This window comes from Thunnus thynnus, chromosome 13 (genome assembly GCF_963924715.1).
Source record: "Thunnus thynnus chromosome 13, fThuThy2.1, whole genome shotgun sequence".
In the NCBI taxonomy this organism is placed as follows: Eukaryota; Metazoa; Chordata; class Actinopteri; order Scombriformes; family Scombridae; genus Thunnus; species Thunnus thynnus.
The window spans coordinates 16,946,749-16,963,181 of record NC_089529.1 but is presented as its reverse complement, the minus strand read 5'-3'; the positions used below and the strand labels follow the sequence as shown (position 1 = coordinate 16,963,181).

Sequence of the window (16,433 nt, the reverse complement as noted above, 5' to 3'; positions counted from 1 at the left end):
AAGTTAGACTTGTGGTGTAGTGTGTGGGGGACAGAGGGAGCGACTATGTGAGGTCAGACATTGTGTAACCAGGACAGTCGTTTTTTCCTATATTGATCTTTGGTGTAAAAAAACAACCCTAAAGCAAACATGATGCCTCCTTCCAAATTTAGCCCTGATAAATAGAGTGGCATATTAAAAACAACAGCAGCAAAATGTAGAATATCTTTAATGTCTGTGGAGTGGATTATTTGGATTATGAGCAACATGAGATTGTATTTCAGAAGTTGATGATTGGATTCACGGAGAGACACTTGAGGCTGAAAGCAGCACATCACCACCAGGCGGAAAGCTGTGAAATTCAATGTGGACAAATTAAAGTAACATTATTACTTCCTCATCAGTCCGCCATATGACACACACAGACATCTTTTAAACACTGAAAGATCTCTGTGTCTCTTTATAGAAACAAAATGTCTCTCTCACAGAGAACATTGGTGTTTTTAGCTCACCTCTACACCCTGTAGTTGAAGTGCAGTGAAAACTGTCCATTAACCTTGTGAGGACAGATTATGGACTTTTGCTCTCAGTGTATCAGTTACTGCGGAGCGTTAGTACTTTGGCTTGCTGCCATATCTCTAATAGTGTGCAGTCAATTAATATTTAGAATATTTTATAGGTTTGATTAGAAGAACAAACACAGAAAAGAAAAGAAATGTCTGATGAGTGATGAGTTGTGTAATCCACAAAGTCGAGGCTGTTAGATTATCACTCTGATTATTATATTATCACTCAGGCTTCTTTATTTTGAGCTTTAGCAGCAACAATTTAGACCTGCTGGTTTGGACCTGATGTGAGACTTATTTGAAAGGCCTGCAGCAGAAAACAACCTCCTGGAGTTTATACTGATTACAATTATCAAGCATGAAGTTAAACTAAGATTCAGGTAAATTAGTGTTTATTGGATTCATGTGGGTCAATCGACCTATTTAAGATGGTCCCTCCTTTTGTCTTGTAAAAGAACCTGATGAAGGTCTGTGTATTGGTCTGTGTTCCCAATAAATCTTTTTTAATTGCAAGTGAAGAAGACAGTTTGACACTTTGTTTTTTAGTCTTTTAGTCAGCCTATCGATCTACAGGTGTGCACGAGTTCTGCTCCCTGGTGTTTATTGGATTTAAAATGATAAAACTACAGTATGTCTAAATTGAAACTGAGCTGTGTTGCTAAATTTTAAATAAACTGTAATTAAGTAAACCAGCTTTCTTTGTTTTAAAGTTAATTTTAGTCAATACAACCCACCCTAAAAGCTGAAATCCATAATGCTCTAAGTTAATATTTGGTTATTACATCAATATGTGTGATTGAGTGTGATGAATCACTGACAGAGTGTGGCTGGAAAATCTCTCTGTTATTGATGAATGAACGCTTAACTGCACTTTATTTGAAAAGTAGCGGATTGCAACCTAAATGAAAAACAAATTATTACAACTGAACAAATCATCTGTGTGATTTTAGAGTTCTGCAAGTGAGCTCTTTAAAAACAAAGATTTTATGTGCATCTTCCTTCCATAGATGGACTTTGCTCTGCTATGGTTTTATATACCACTTTTATACATTTCACAATTTTTAAAATTACCTCTCCCTTTTTATGTCAACAGTTAATCCAGTCAATAAAAACGCTGCCCAACTTTTGACAAATACTTGGCCCGGCTTTCAGAACACAATGAACACCAAACCTTTGAGCTTCACGTTACAGACGGTTCATTGTATCACAGTCAGTCGTAAAATCTGCACATCTGCAGCTCAGTCTCAGTCTTCAATGTGAGCATTAAAAAAATCAGTTAAGTATTCAGTCTGCAGTGAAGAGCTTGGTTATCTCTGTGTGGTAGTTACATCAATAATGGGCCTTCCCTCATCTTACCAATAGCATTTAACAATGAATGTTGAGTAAATTAAAAAAATCTTCATTGAGCTACAGAAATAACTATCTGTGTTCAGATAAAAGAGCTTTTTATGAATGAAACTTGCTTTAACAGCAGAGAGAATCACACACACATAAACATGCTTTCTGTGATAAGTGTTTTATGACTTAATTGAAGCTGTTCATTGGCTTATCTCACATATCAAGTTAAAGAATAAGTTATGAAAGAACAGTGTACTAAAATGATTTACTTGTGTTATGTAAGATCATAAAATGCAATAATATATTTACTGAGAATAGATTAAGAATAGTTGATCGTTATTTGCATGTTGTTCCTTATTGGTTTGCATGTTTATTCTTACTCTTAAATCACATGTGTAGGCGCTGATATTTGAGTCATTTCAGTAATTTCTGAAAACAATGATTCAACAATTCATCTCCATTTAAGACAAAGGATGCTAGAAACTTCGGAGCTCAATATCTCATAAATTCAGTATGGAAATCGGTCAAAGTTGTTCTTAACTTAGCTGAATACACAGACTGTAAGGAGCTTGTCTCGCTATGATGTCAAAGTTGCCCTCCAAAGCTGCCATATTTTCATGTTGTAGCTGTAAGGAAAATAGGAAACATTTGAAAAAAGACATTTATAGTTCAATTATTTAATTGACACACTTTTGCAGCTTTACAAAAAACCCAGGTGACTTTGAGATACTTTAGCAAAAATGATAAAACATGTAAAAAATATAATTATCTGACATGTTTTCTGCTTCTAGTCTTCCAGCAATAGTTTAACAATTTGGGAAACACTCTTGTCTCTCTGGCCGTGAGTGAGACAAGAAAATTGATACCACACTCATTGGCTGTTTGTTGAATTAATGCTACAGCCAGCAGCCTAGCCTAGCTTAGCATAAAAACTGTACTTGACAAAATCCCACCTCTAAATGCTATATCTTTGTTTAATCTGTATAAAAGCCAAAACTTAAAAACATCAATTAACCATTTTACTGGGGGTTATGTGCTGGACTGGCTTTAAACTATTGCAACCAGTGGAGACTCCAGGAAGTTACTAGTCACACTCAAGAAGTAGTCTGGCACATAACCCACAGTAATATGGCAGAGGGTAATTTTTACACTTTGGTTTTTGTATGAAGTGTAAAGGTGCTGGCAGGCAAATGGACAAAACCTCTTGTTTCCAGTCTTTATGCTAAGCTAGGACTTCAGGAAGTCACTGCGGCTGGCCAAGAAATAGTCATGACCATCCATAAAAACACAACTTCAGTTTTAAACAAAAGAAATATAACGTGTTAATTAGCGAGCTTGAGAATTACTAGTGGGTGTATTTTTGAGCTTGGGACCGTTTCCATTCTTTATGCTAAGCTATGCTAACTGGCTGCTGGCTGTATCCAAGCTGCAACCTCCGGTGCTGAAAAATGAAGCCAGTGCGGAAGTGCCAAAAACTGCAGTTCCTCGAATGGCCACTTGAAGCTTCAAAAGGAGGTCAATCCCCATAGGCCCCCATGTTAAAATGCCCAACTTTACAGCAGAAATACAAAACATATTTACAGCCTGGTACAAAAAACGGTTTTGGTCTCTATGGCTAATTTCTTCGTTCATGACAACTGTACAGAGGTTGAATTTTTTTTATAACTCACTCATTTAAATGTTATTAAGCTGTAAAGTTATGCATAATTAAGGACGTGGCCGCTTTGAGTGAAAAGGTCGCCAGACGCTAGGCGGCTTGTTTCAGCAACCAGGCTTCATTCGGCCCACCTCAGCTCCACCTCTCTGCCCATTTTGGATGAGCCAGGAGTTAGGTGGAGTCAGGCACTGCCAGGATGGTGATGGCCAGAGCCGCCCATTTTGAGCTTTAAAACTGCTCTTCTTCACTGCCAAAAATCCATCAAGTATTTCCTAAAATATCAAACTATTCCTTTGAAGTCGGCCATTGTGGCCACAACTGGCAATTATGGGATTGTAGTAAACGCTAAAACTGTAGCGTAACTGTAGTCATAAAATCAGGGAACTGATTCAGTAATGTCAGTTACACAGCAAAATAGTTTGCTAACATTTTAGCCATCATAAGCCGCTGGTCGTACAGGACTAAGTAAGATTGTAGACCCTTGAGTGTAATGACTGGGTGCGTTTTATTGCTTCATTGCTATTGTTTATTTTCCTCTGATTATAAAGAAAATAAGCATATTTTCTAAAATGTCTAAGAGTCCCCTGACTCCAGGTTGTAACTAAACCTGCATACAAAAAAATCCAGCTTTTGTAGACCTTGAAGCAGACCTTGAGTGGCCGCCTATTCCCTCCTTTCAGCTCAGCTGGCGCATGCACAGCACCTGACCTTTGGTTAAATCTGACAGAGCTCCTTTAGATGATAAACCTGTCTATTGTTTGGCTATCTCTCTCCTCATGTGTCAATCCCTCCCCCTCTCTCTACCTTTACTGTTACCTTCCTCTCTTACCTAATAGCTTCATCTCCCTCTCTGTTAAGGATTGTGATCTCTTTGGTGTCGAGTTAATGTTTGATATACTGCCAGAGATATAAGACTAAATTGCAGTTTATTAGTCCCATTACTTCTCTGGTTCTCTGTGAGAACAACTTCACCTGTGCTCTACCATCGTTAGCTCACCTGACCTTGGTGTGAAGCTGAACTTCTACCTGTCTTTTCTACCTGTTGCTATTTCTCTGCCTGCTTTGAGTCACCTGGGAGACTTTTGGACAGTGTTTTGGTTCTGGTTTGCCTGTCAGATTTGTTGAAAGAATCATGGGTAGCTGGTTGAGATGGCTGTGGTACCACAGGAACTACTTAATCATCGTTGTCACTCCGCTCGCACTTCTTCCCCTGCCGCTGATGAGCCCTACACCAGTGAGTTGAATTTGTGCATTGAAGTCATATTTGAATTAACGAGACTGTTTTAATCTGTTTGTGTTGATTGGAAGAACATCAAAAGAGTCTAAAACAGGAGACTCACTTTGGATGCAGTGACTTTTGTCCCCGTTTGTGCCCTGCGTCTGTCCTTCGTCATGTCAGATAAGAACATCATGGAAAACAACTGACTAATACTGTCTAGTTTATTACCCCTGATGAAGTGCACAAGTTAACATGCATGTTTCAGCAGTATGGAGCGGTCGTCAAAATATTTATCCTGATGATATGATAACCTTTAAGTACAATCTGCCAACTTTCCGTCTAAACAGTTATTGTTACAAATAAATAGATGATCAAACTTAAAAAACAGGAATTCAGAGAGGTTTAGGTTTTATAGGTCCAAACTAGTAATCTGTCTCTAAAAGTTCAAGAAACGTTACTGCATATGTGTCTTTAGCTCAGTTGGAGAGAGAGCATTTGATGATGTGTCTCCTTATTTATTCTACTTGCAGACTAGACTTTAAAACCACCAGAGGCAGATTTTTAAAAGCCCCCACCAATGGATTCAATGCAGGGTCACCTGGATGAACTTTTGCTGCAGAAATTCTGACTTGTTATAGAAGAAAAGGCACAGATGTAACTTATCACATTAATAAAGGCTCCGTTCCATATAGGTGTCACAGTAAGCAATGCCAGTGAGCCAATATGCACAATGCATGACCCTGAAACAAGCTTAGCTAAATGAAAAGTATCCATAAACTGCACAAATTGTGTTGTGGTTTCTCCTTTTTCAGTAAACCAACAAAAATGTATCGCTTTACAATTATTTGAAAGATGGCTTCAAATCCAAAACTGTAACATTTAATACCACAAAATGAAGAGGAAATCAAGCTGTTTTTCACATCGATGGCCATTTGCTGAAATATAGAATTATATTTGAGTTGAGGTGGGTCTCATGTAAAATGTGGTCAGTTTTTAAAGAATAACATTACCTTTCAAGCTGACAAAGGGAATATTGAAAACATGCATTCATATCAGAGTCTAATATTACCTTACACAGACCAAAGTGCACTATTTATTATGTAGCTCGTGTGTGGCTACTGAATATCTGCTGCACTTATCACACAGGAAGTCTCCAATGTAAACCACTTAGTACAAAAGAGAGATAAAATGTGAGCCCAAGGCCAAATTCCTATCATGATCACTGGAAACAGTCAGTCAGTAACCCCTACGACCCCAACCAGTGTTACCGAGCGTGTGTATACAGTGACAGCTGCAACTGGATCATCAGCATATCGATTTACTCTATTTAAAATCAGTGTATTTTGTGAGGTCAGGTGTTGGTGCACAATGTACAGTTGAACTTAAACCACATTTCAACCCACATGTGTCACCACAGACACTTATTGTTCTACTAAAGACACATAATCACTGCTGCTGCCTCCTGTTGGTTCCTTTGGCCAGTCCCACAGTGTAGTTCATATTCTGTGTTGGGCAGATTGCTGACAATTAGATGACTCTCATGTGACGTTAATATGAGGCTAGCAGTTTTGCTCTTTAACCAAACTGTTTCTACTGTGTATGGCTAGCTATTTACCAATGCTACCAGTCTTTATGCTATGCTAAGCTAGCTCTTTCCTAGATGAGAGTAATGTCAATCCTCTCATCTAACTCTCTTCAAGAAAGTGATTAAACATATTTCCAAAATATTGAAATAATTGTTCAAATAACTGATGATTAATTGTAAAAAAAAAACAACACAAAAACTAAAAGAGAATAAGTCAAAATGCCTATTTCATGAAAATATAATGTTTTTGATGTTGTTAAAACTGTATGTAATAGTATAATATAGTAGTAAACTAAATAAAGTGGTACTGGTAGTAAGTAAAGTGCACATACATTATCCTGTTGCAGAGTGAATGTAGATTTATGAATTATTTAAATAATTAACATGTTTTACACATTTAGTTTCTCCTTTATTTTCATTTATTGTAATATTTTAAAAGTTTAAGTGCAACAAAGCAGAAACTCTGAGTCAAAGTGCATAGACTGCCGAGTTGAGCGGGGTCTCGTCTGTGTGACAGTGGAAAGTTTTGCGTCGGGTAGTTTAAACAGATTTTTACTGACCACCCATAAAGAGTTATCTGGTGGGACACGACCACGACAAATTGTTTGTTTTATGATCAAGGGTTACTGCTATCTGCATGTGTAAAGTCTTATTGCCGTTTAAAGGGAAGCCCATGATAAGATGAAGGATTTGAGAGCTGAAATGTTGTCTTTACTGTAAATGTGTGTTTGCCTCTGCTTCTGTGTGTCTCTGTCTGTTTCACAAAGCAGATCAAACATCTGTATCAAACAAGTATATTTTTATATCTCAGAGTATTTATGCTGTGTGTGTGTATGTGTGTTTACAGGAGGCACGATGCGGTTATGCGATCATCCTCATGGCTCTGTACTGGTGTACAGAGTGTATGCCTCTAGCTGTGACCGCCCTGCTGCCGGTTGTCCTCTTCCCTATGATGGGCATCATGCAGGCTGGAGCGGTACGGTCAATATGTACTTTTACACATTAGATGTACCTGTACTTTCCTTTCAGGAAATGCTTTTTCGGTCTACATGATTATTACTGTATTCAGGTAGAAGAAAGTCTTTGTCCCTGTTCTTCCTCTATTACTGTGCCCCCATTTTGATCTATTCACAAGATATTTTGAGTTGTCCTCAATGCCAAGTGCAGACACACACGGCTCCATTTGGAAGTACCAAACAGTTAAAGGATAGCTTCACAATTTTTCAAGTCTGTCCTAAAACAACAGTCAGGTGCCCAAAATGACACATTGACACATGTTTTTCTTGCTATTATCATTCCTGTTCATACTGGCTATTAAGAGATCCCCTCATTATGCACTTTTAATGTAGATGATGTGGGACAAAATCCAAATTAAGTAGATATGTTTCAAAGTTACTGTCATTTTAGTGCCAAAATCCCTCTTTTTGTTGTTATCTGTCCACTGCAGCTGAACAGGAAAACACTGTCTGCCAAGACACAAAAAAAGACTGTAACTGTGGAAAATATCCACTTTATTTGACTAACTCAGACAGCTGAAGCCTCATATAAGCTTAAGATAAACTTTAAGATACATTTTTCTCAAAACAAGGACTGTGGATTTTTTCCTCTATCACATGTACTTGGAGCAGATCTTCCGATGGTCAGTATGAACAGGAGGGATGATTACAGCAAGCAAAACGTATTTCAATGTTCATTTGGGCTCCTGACTGTCTGTTTTAAGACACACTTGAACAACCTCGTCTTTGCTTGGTCCTTCCATAGGAGGTCAGAAATCAGGATGAGTTAGACTAAGAGATGTGCTAAAGGATCGCCCGCTGAAAGTGTTAATCTTATCGTCAGTCAGACCTTTCAAAGACATCTTGTAGCTTTACAGACAGATCTGCTGATCCCAGTGTTTTATTTTTATAGCTCATAAAACAAATCATATTAAACATGACCTCTATGGGACATTATGTTCACGTGTTGCTTTAGTAATAAAAAACTTTGTTTTGTTTTGCGCATTCTTTAATTCTTCGGCTGACATTTGTATCTGTGTGATCTGTTTCAGGTTAGTATTGAGTATCTGAAAGACTCAAACATGCTGTTCATGGGCGGCCTGTTGGTGGCCATTGCAGTGGAGCAGTGGGACCTACATAAGCGTATCGCTCTCAGAGTTTTGCTACTGGTCGGTGTTCGTCCATCCCTGTAAGAAATCCTTCATTGTGTTAACGGCTCACCTTTGTACACACTACAGCAGACTGAATAGACAGCAAGGTCAAACTGTGCCTACAAGAATCTTTAAAGCCTCAATTAAATTAAAAATCACAGTAGTAGATTTATTAACAGTAAAAATGCCAAGACTGGCTAGAAGGCTTTTTCACTTGCTTCCACACTTCTCATATAAAAGTGTCTTTGTATCTCGTCAGGATGGAAATATTTAATGAATTTACACTGTTGGCAACTTTTGAGTGATTTAGACTCACATTTCCTGTGACAAAAATAACAAAATAAGTAGATACTGAGTGAAATGATTTAACTTGTGGATGAAATTATTCAATTATTCATCAACTTCAGTTTGGCAGTTTTTGAGAGGAGTTTCAGTATATTGAAACAAGACAATAATATCGATACAATACAAGTTTTGGACTGAAAGACGGGTTAATTGACTTTTCTTTGCATTGCTAAATTACAGATTTACACATTTAATTTTGACACGTTTAAAGTTTGTTAAAGGATGATATCTGTCAAAAACTGTCTTCCAATGATGAACCCACATGTTATAAATACTAAGATCTGATCACCTCTACAGCTGTTTACATCCTTCAATCCTTTTCAACACCATCCTCATATTCACCACCTTCTAATACAGGTTGATGATGGGCTTCATGATCGTCTCGTCCTTGCTGTCCATGTGGATCAGCAACACGGCCACCACGGCCATGATGTTGCCCATCGCCCAGGCCGTGCTGGAGCAACTGAAAGCCACAGAATCCCGGGCGGACGAGAGAGATTTCCAGGCTGCAGCCGCGGATAACCCCGGGTTTGAGCTGGACATCAAACAAACTAAGGAGGACAAGACAGATGAGAAACAGCCAGACACTAAAGCTCAGCAGGAGGACAAAGTGTGTAAGTAAAAAAAAAAAGTTTTATATGGTCTTTTAGAGTTTAACCTTTTCAGTAACTTTGACATATGTGCTCCAGATGAAAATGTGTGGGGTTCAGAGTCACTGCGGGAGGCGAAGAGGAAAGCGATGGATGAGAAGTATGTACGCCTGACTAAAGGGATGAGTCTGAGTGTGTGTTACTCTGCCAGCATCGGAGGCACGGCCACGCTCACCGGCACGACCCCTAACCTCATCCTCAAGGGTCAAATCGACGAGTAAGGCATTAATGATAACTCAACACACACACAGGAGAATGTTATTCTGGATATCTAACAGCTTATTATCCATTTTCCTCCTCTTTTCTCTCTTTTGTAAAGGATCTTTCCTGATAATCCTGATGTGATCAACTTTGCCAGCTGGTTCGGCTTTGCTTTTCCCAACATGGTGTTCATGCTGGTGTTCTCCTGGCTCTGGCTTCAGTTCATGTTCCTCGGCTTCAAGTAAGACAACTTCTGCTCCTGTGAGCAATGACAATTTTTTTCACATATAAAGCATCACGTTAAAAGATTCACTTACTTTACCACTTACACCATGTGGTATTTGGCCCTGCAAATATATTTTTAGATTCATGAGACAGAAAAGTGCAGTCATAGTGAGGTCTGTGGAGTATCCTGAGTAATCATTGCTGACTTCCTGACTGTTACACTTGAGTTTATATGAAAGGTGTCCCTGAGAAGTAGTAGTTAAGTAATAGAAATGGTCGGTTGTTTGATAAAAACCTTTATCTTTGTACGTCTGGTGTACAACCGGTGGGTCGACCTCATAGTCTGAAGCACTGAAAGTATAGTAGTTTTGTTCCTTCTTGTTTTCAGAATTTTTTTTAAAAAGAAAAAAGTAATTTTGTGATGCTTTAAGCACCATAAACCAAACAACTTTCACCTCCATTGTACCTAAAAACACCTGCAACTATGCATGATTCAATATCATATAATTGATTCAATATATCAACTGTGATTGATTGATTTGATTTAGTCCATTTTCCACAGAGGAAACACCACTATGAAAAAATGCAGTAAATCCCTGGTTTAAACCTTACAGTTTAACCAGTTCATTGAACTTAGTCCACCTTAATAAATCCTTGATTTGTTGACTGATCTTAAGCATCTTTGCCCTTTGTACTTCTCTTGTCAGCCTGAAGGAGACATTTGGCTGCGGCATGAAAAGCGACAGAGATAAGGAGGCATACACGGTGATGAAGGAGGAGTACAAGAAGCTGGGCCGCATGAAGTTTGCTGAGGGGGCAGTGCTCACCATCTTCACCCTGCTGGTGGTCCTGTGGTTCACCAGGGAGCCAGGCTTCATAGACGGCTGGGCAACAGTGCTGTTCAATATGGATGGACCGTGAGTCTCTTATGTTCTCTTCCTTTTTTTTTGAGGGGGGATTAAAGGATAAGTCTGGTGATTTTCTATATTTTTCTTATTGTCAATAAATCCCATAAAAAGACCAAAACTCACAATGATTTGATCCAACTAACAAGTATTGTTTGTGTAGCCAGAGCCTGCTTATTCCTTTCCTTTTTTATTGTTTTTCTATTTATTACATGTTCAAAATAAACATCCAAACATTATAATGGCACTGTAGTTTATTTTGAGTTGATCGCACATACTCTACACTATTCTGCTGTGGTAAATATTCACAAGAGCACCAAATCCTCTGCTGAAAATGATCCTCAACAAACACACCATTTGCTCCTGTTTGAGTAACACTTACAAACACTAAAAACAGTATCCAGCTGTTTTATGAAAATATTGCACTTAAAAAACAGTTTAAGCATATGTTTGAGATCAGTTTTTAATGACTTACATCTTCAGAGGGAGTTTAGTGCCACAGACAGAAAAGTCAGAAAGAATTGATGGACTAACACGTTGTTGGTTTTGGTCTTTTCATGGGATTTGTTGATAATAAGAAAAATATAGAATATTGGCAGCCTTATCCTTTATAGTCCTCACTTTTTTCTTCCCCCTCTCTTTTATTCTTTGACTCGTTCACCTTCCATCTCTCTTTTCCGTTTTGTCCTCTTGTTTTCTATCAAAGTGTGCAGAAAGTCTTTTAAACTCTGGTCCTCCCATCAAATGGTTTTCACACATTTGCACTGTGACAGTAATATATTGAAAAGACAGTAATAATTTTTTAATCTTATAATGTCGGCTTGTGTCCCTCAGGTTTGTGTCAGATGGAACTGTAGCTATCTTGATGTCGATGCTCTTCTTCGTCATCCCCTCCCGGCTGCCCAGTTGCGGAGGATACGGCTGCGACGATGAAGGTGAATCACATTTACTGAGAAAAAAAACATCTAATACACTTTAATACAATTCTTTAATGATGTTCCTGTGACCTAAATTTCATCTCACTGGAGCACTGGGGGATGATTACCCAGTGGATATGACACTGCTCTCTCAAACTAATTACTCCTTCATGTTCAAACTTCATGTGGGTCTCACAGGTAAGACGGTGAAGGCTCCCCCTACTCTGCTGAACTGGCAGGTGGTTCACGAGCGAATGCCCTGGCACATCATCCTGCTGCTGGGTGGAGGCTTCGCTCTGGCTGCCGGCAGCGAGGTAAACACACATCAACACTTTGTTTTCTCCCTTTAAAGCCTCATGTTCCCTTTTATATGGTGCTGAAACGATTAGTCGATTAATCAACTAGTTGATCGGCAGTTTTGAATGAAAAATTACATAACTGATTTAGGTTATTCATCAAGTAAATATTTAGCTGATTGTAGGGCAATCTAACAAACTAACAGTTATTTTCATTATTAAGTAATCTGCTGACAGTTTTCTTGATTAACCGATTAATCAATTTGTCTATAAAATGCCCAAAAATAGTGAAAAATGTTCTAATTTCCTAGAGTCCAGGGTGATGTCTTCAAATGTATTTTGTCAGATAAACAGTCCAAAACCAAAATATATTCACTTTACTGTCATGTATGACACATAAAAGCATCAAATCATCACATTTGAGAAGTTGCAACCAGCAAATGTTTTGTATTTTTCCTTAAAAAAATGACTAAAATGATTTTTCAATTATCAAAATTACTTCATCAATTAATTGTCTAATCATTGCAGATGTGAGAAGTGAAGAGAAAGCTGCATTTCTCTGTCTCGTATCTTTGTAAACTGAGTGTTTTGGGGGGTTTTGGTCTGTTGATGAGACAAAATAAACAATTTGAAGACACCACTTCTGGCTCTGGGAACCGAGGATGTAGATTTGTTTTTATTTCTTTAGAATAAATTACTTTTTATTGCTGGAGATTTTGTGAGAGACAGATTAAATGATATGAAGAATGATGATATTATACAACTGCATTCCTCGGTTGAGTAGTAGCTTACTGGTCATGATGGATAAACAGATCTTTATGTGTAAAAAGAAGAGCACTAAAGTAATTTAAGGCCCAAACAGTAAATCTAAGATCAAATGTAACCCACACTGTTTTATTAACAGGTGATCTCAGTGCAGAAACACAGCAGCTGAGCAAAATGTTTCATAATGAATAAACATTTCTGCTTGAAACATTTGTTTACAGAACTCGGGTCTGTCTAAATGGCTGGGGGAGAGTTTGGCGCCTCTGCAGAGCATCCCCCCCTTTGCCATCTCAATGCTGCTCTCCCTGCTGGTGGCGACTTTCACTGAGTGCTCAAGCAACACAGCCACCACCACCCTGTTCCTGCCCATACTGGCCTCAATGGTACGAACAACTCAAATGCCTACATGGACACACAGGGTGTTAACGCACAGCTTCTCCGTGTTTTTAAACTGTGTTGTGTCGTTGTTTTTCTTATAGGCCGTAGCTATTAAGATACACCCGCTGTATGTGATGATGCCCTGCACCCTCGCCGCCTCTCTGGCCTTCATGCTGCCTGTGGCCACACCACCCAACGCCATCGCCTTCTCTTTTGGAAAACTCAAAGTCCTCGACATGGTGAGATTCACACAAACACATACACAGTAGTATATATAAGTCCCTCTTTTTGTTACCATACATCAACACAAACACAGTGAAGGAATTTGATGCTAAATAGACTGTAAATGTGGCAGATATCCACTTAATATGACTAACTCAGACTGCTGAAGCCTCATATAAGCTTCAGATATAGATATACCTTAAATGCATTTTTGCACAAAATGATTGTGTGGACACACTGTGGACTTTGGCCCCCATCACTTACACTGAAAGCACATTTGAAGGGGATCTTTTAATAGCCAGTATGAACAAGAGGAATGATTACAGCGAGGAAAACCTCTTTCATTGTTCATTTGGGCACCTGACTGTTGTTTTGAGGCACACTTGAACCTCTCCTCTAAGTGATTACATGATTAATAACATGTATGCTCAGAGACGAGGATTCATCCTCCAGTATATAAATAGGGATGAAATAATAGGAAATTGGCTGAAATAGAAACAAAAAAAAACACAACCTGGAGAATTTAGCACCCTAGATGAATATAAAAAATAACAAAAAGAAAAAAAATGGTGCAACATGCTATCAAATGTTCATATAGCATCTATCCTGAGTGATACATATCACCTCAGTTAATGTCTTATCCATCATGACCAATTATATTTTGCAAAATCACTATAAATCATCTCCGAAGGCCTGTGACTTACGTCTGTTTACTGCAGTTATCTGGGATGTGATTAAGAGACCTCTTAAATTCAAGAGTATTTTTAAGTCATGAGAAATTTGATTCTTAATTTGTGAGTAAAAACATCATATGTAGCAGTTTAATGAATACAGGCCCTGATTTAATCTCCTGTGTTTAAAGCATTTTCTGCCTATATGTTATTTAACAAAGGAGGAAGGTTGGAGCAATTGAAAAGAGAATTTCTGGATGCGGATCAATAAATCACATTACTAATCTGTACTTTTATACTAATTAATTTGTGGTTTTGACCTTTCCTCACACTGTACACTGAACTGATTGTGACTGTCTGTTCCTGCAGGTAAAAGCCGGCTTCATACTGAACCTCATTGGGATTCTGACCATTAATTTAGGCATCAACACCTGGGGATATGCCATGTTTGACATGGGCACCTTCCCTCAGTGGGCCAACGTTACACAAGAGTAACCGTGAGTGATGGAGGACAGAGAGAAATAGACAAAGAGACTGAGAGAGCGAATGACAGAGAATCTGTATTTAAAGGAAGGAAGAGAGTTTGAATTTTGAGAGCAGAGCAGAAGCTTTGATTATATTGTTGTAGAAGGAGAAGAAGGGAAGGAAATGAATGGTAGGCTGCAGTAAACGTGGTAAAAAACATATTTAAAGATGAACCTGATCCTGAATAATGTGCCGTTTGGATACATTGCACTCAGCAGTGGTGAACCAAAGATTACCACAACTGTGAAGTGTACTCATCTTCTTCAGTACCACTCAAACAGTTACACTCTCGGTACTCTAAATCAATGTTTTAATTATAATCAAACCTGCATTACTATGAACGATATATAAAAACTGTGATGGATTTATAACCAAAACTGAGAGAAACTTGAAGCGCTGTCAGACTGTCAGCTGTTATCAGACAGACTGTCCACCGTTAGCGTTCAGTACTTCCTCGTGTCGTTCCAGTGACGGAACAGGAGAGAAATGATGCTTTTAAAAAGAAAAAACAGAGGTCATTTCCTCATGAACGTTCACTGCATGTGATGTCATCTTGTTAATGTATTTATCCATCACAAATAATGTGAAGTTGCAGTACGCTGTGTGTTTGAATGCTGATTGTTTAAAATGATGTGATTATATTAATTACTGAAGTTGTTTTTGTAGACATTAGCTGAAATTGAATTAATTGTATCAGTTAATTTAACTTATTACTTTGGTCCTTTTTTTGGACTTTAAGTGTTTTGTTTTTTGTTGCATATTTGATTTCTTATCAGTGTTTTTGTCACAGTTTTTACCGTAAACAAGCATTGAGTTTACATATCTTTATCTTGACATTTCTAGACGCTCCCCAGAGGAATAGAAGTCAAAGCTATTAAAGGAATAGTTCAACATTTTGAGAAATGTGCTTATTTGCTTTATTTTTGTGAGTTAGATGAGAACGCTGAATTGAAGTACACTAAATAAGCTACAACCATAAAACTGGAAACAGTTAGCAAAATCCACCTATCAGCTCCTCTAAAGCTGTCTTTAATCCGTACAAAAAAAAAAAAATCCGTACAGTGACTTCCTGGAGTCTCCGCTCACGGTGATGATCGGACTTCAGGAAATCGCTGCACTTGCCCAAGAAATAGTCAGTTTTTAACAAACGAGGTAAGAGAGGGGAGACCCAAAAATGCGTGAATGGTGAATTTACCACTAGTTAGTGTATATCTACAGATCAGTGAAACTAAAATTGGGACTGAAAGGGAGGAAGATGACTACAGGAAATATTTCAAGGAATGGGAGAAACGCTTGGAGAAGTGTATCACGTCTCAAGGAGAGTACTTTGAAGGAGATTAGAAAGATTTATAATGACAGTTTTTGAACAATTCCAGGTATTTTTGGGTCCCCTCCTCATATAACATGTTAATTAGTGAACTTTAGCGGTGCTGGTAGGTGTATTCTCTAACTTTGGACAACTGTTTCCATCTTTTTCAAGTCTTTACACCAAGCTAAGCTAACTGGCTGCTGATAGCACCGTCACATTGAATGGATAGATATGTACAGACAGAGTGGCATCAATCTTCTCATCATAAAAATAAATTGCTGAGAAAGCATATTTTCCAAAATGTCAAACTATCCATTTAACATACTCACTCCTGTAATTAAGGCGAACATGTACACAAAGTTCAGATGACATTGAAATACGTCTTTACACATTCAGGAAAACACGTGAGAGAAATGCAAAAGTGCACAAATCTCACTAATAGGAAGGTGTTACTAATATTTGTACACTGTGTTCAGATGTGAAGGTTGGTTGAAGGATAACTCAGATAAGAGGCTGCCAACAGGATACAATCAG

The 16,433-nt window shown here is 38.2% G+C and overlaps 1 protein-coding gene across 1 annotated transcript; it reads left to right on the top strand.

The window, feature by feature from the left end:
* Positions 1 to 4,449: 4,449 nt before the first annotated feature.
* Positions 4,450 to 15,660, top strand: slc13a2 (solute carrier family 13 member 2). Its single transcript, XM_067608365.1, has 12 exons — positions 4,450 to 4,774; positions 7,192 to 7,320; positions 8,392 to 8,528; positions 9,193 to 9,449; positions 9,525 to 9,702; positions 9,805 to 9,927; positions 10,619 to 10,828; positions 11,651 to 11,751; positions 11,932 to 12,047; positions 13,016 to 13,177; positions 13,274 to 13,411; positions 14,435 to 15,660. Exons 1-12 carry the CDS (start codon positions 4,673 to 4,675, stop codon positions 14,558 to 14,560), a joined length of 1,779 nt encoding a protein of 592 aa, XP_067464466.1. The 5' UTR covers positions 4,450 to 4,672; the 3' UTR covers positions 14,561 to 15,660.
* Positions 15,661 to 16,433: the final 773 nt, after the last annotated feature.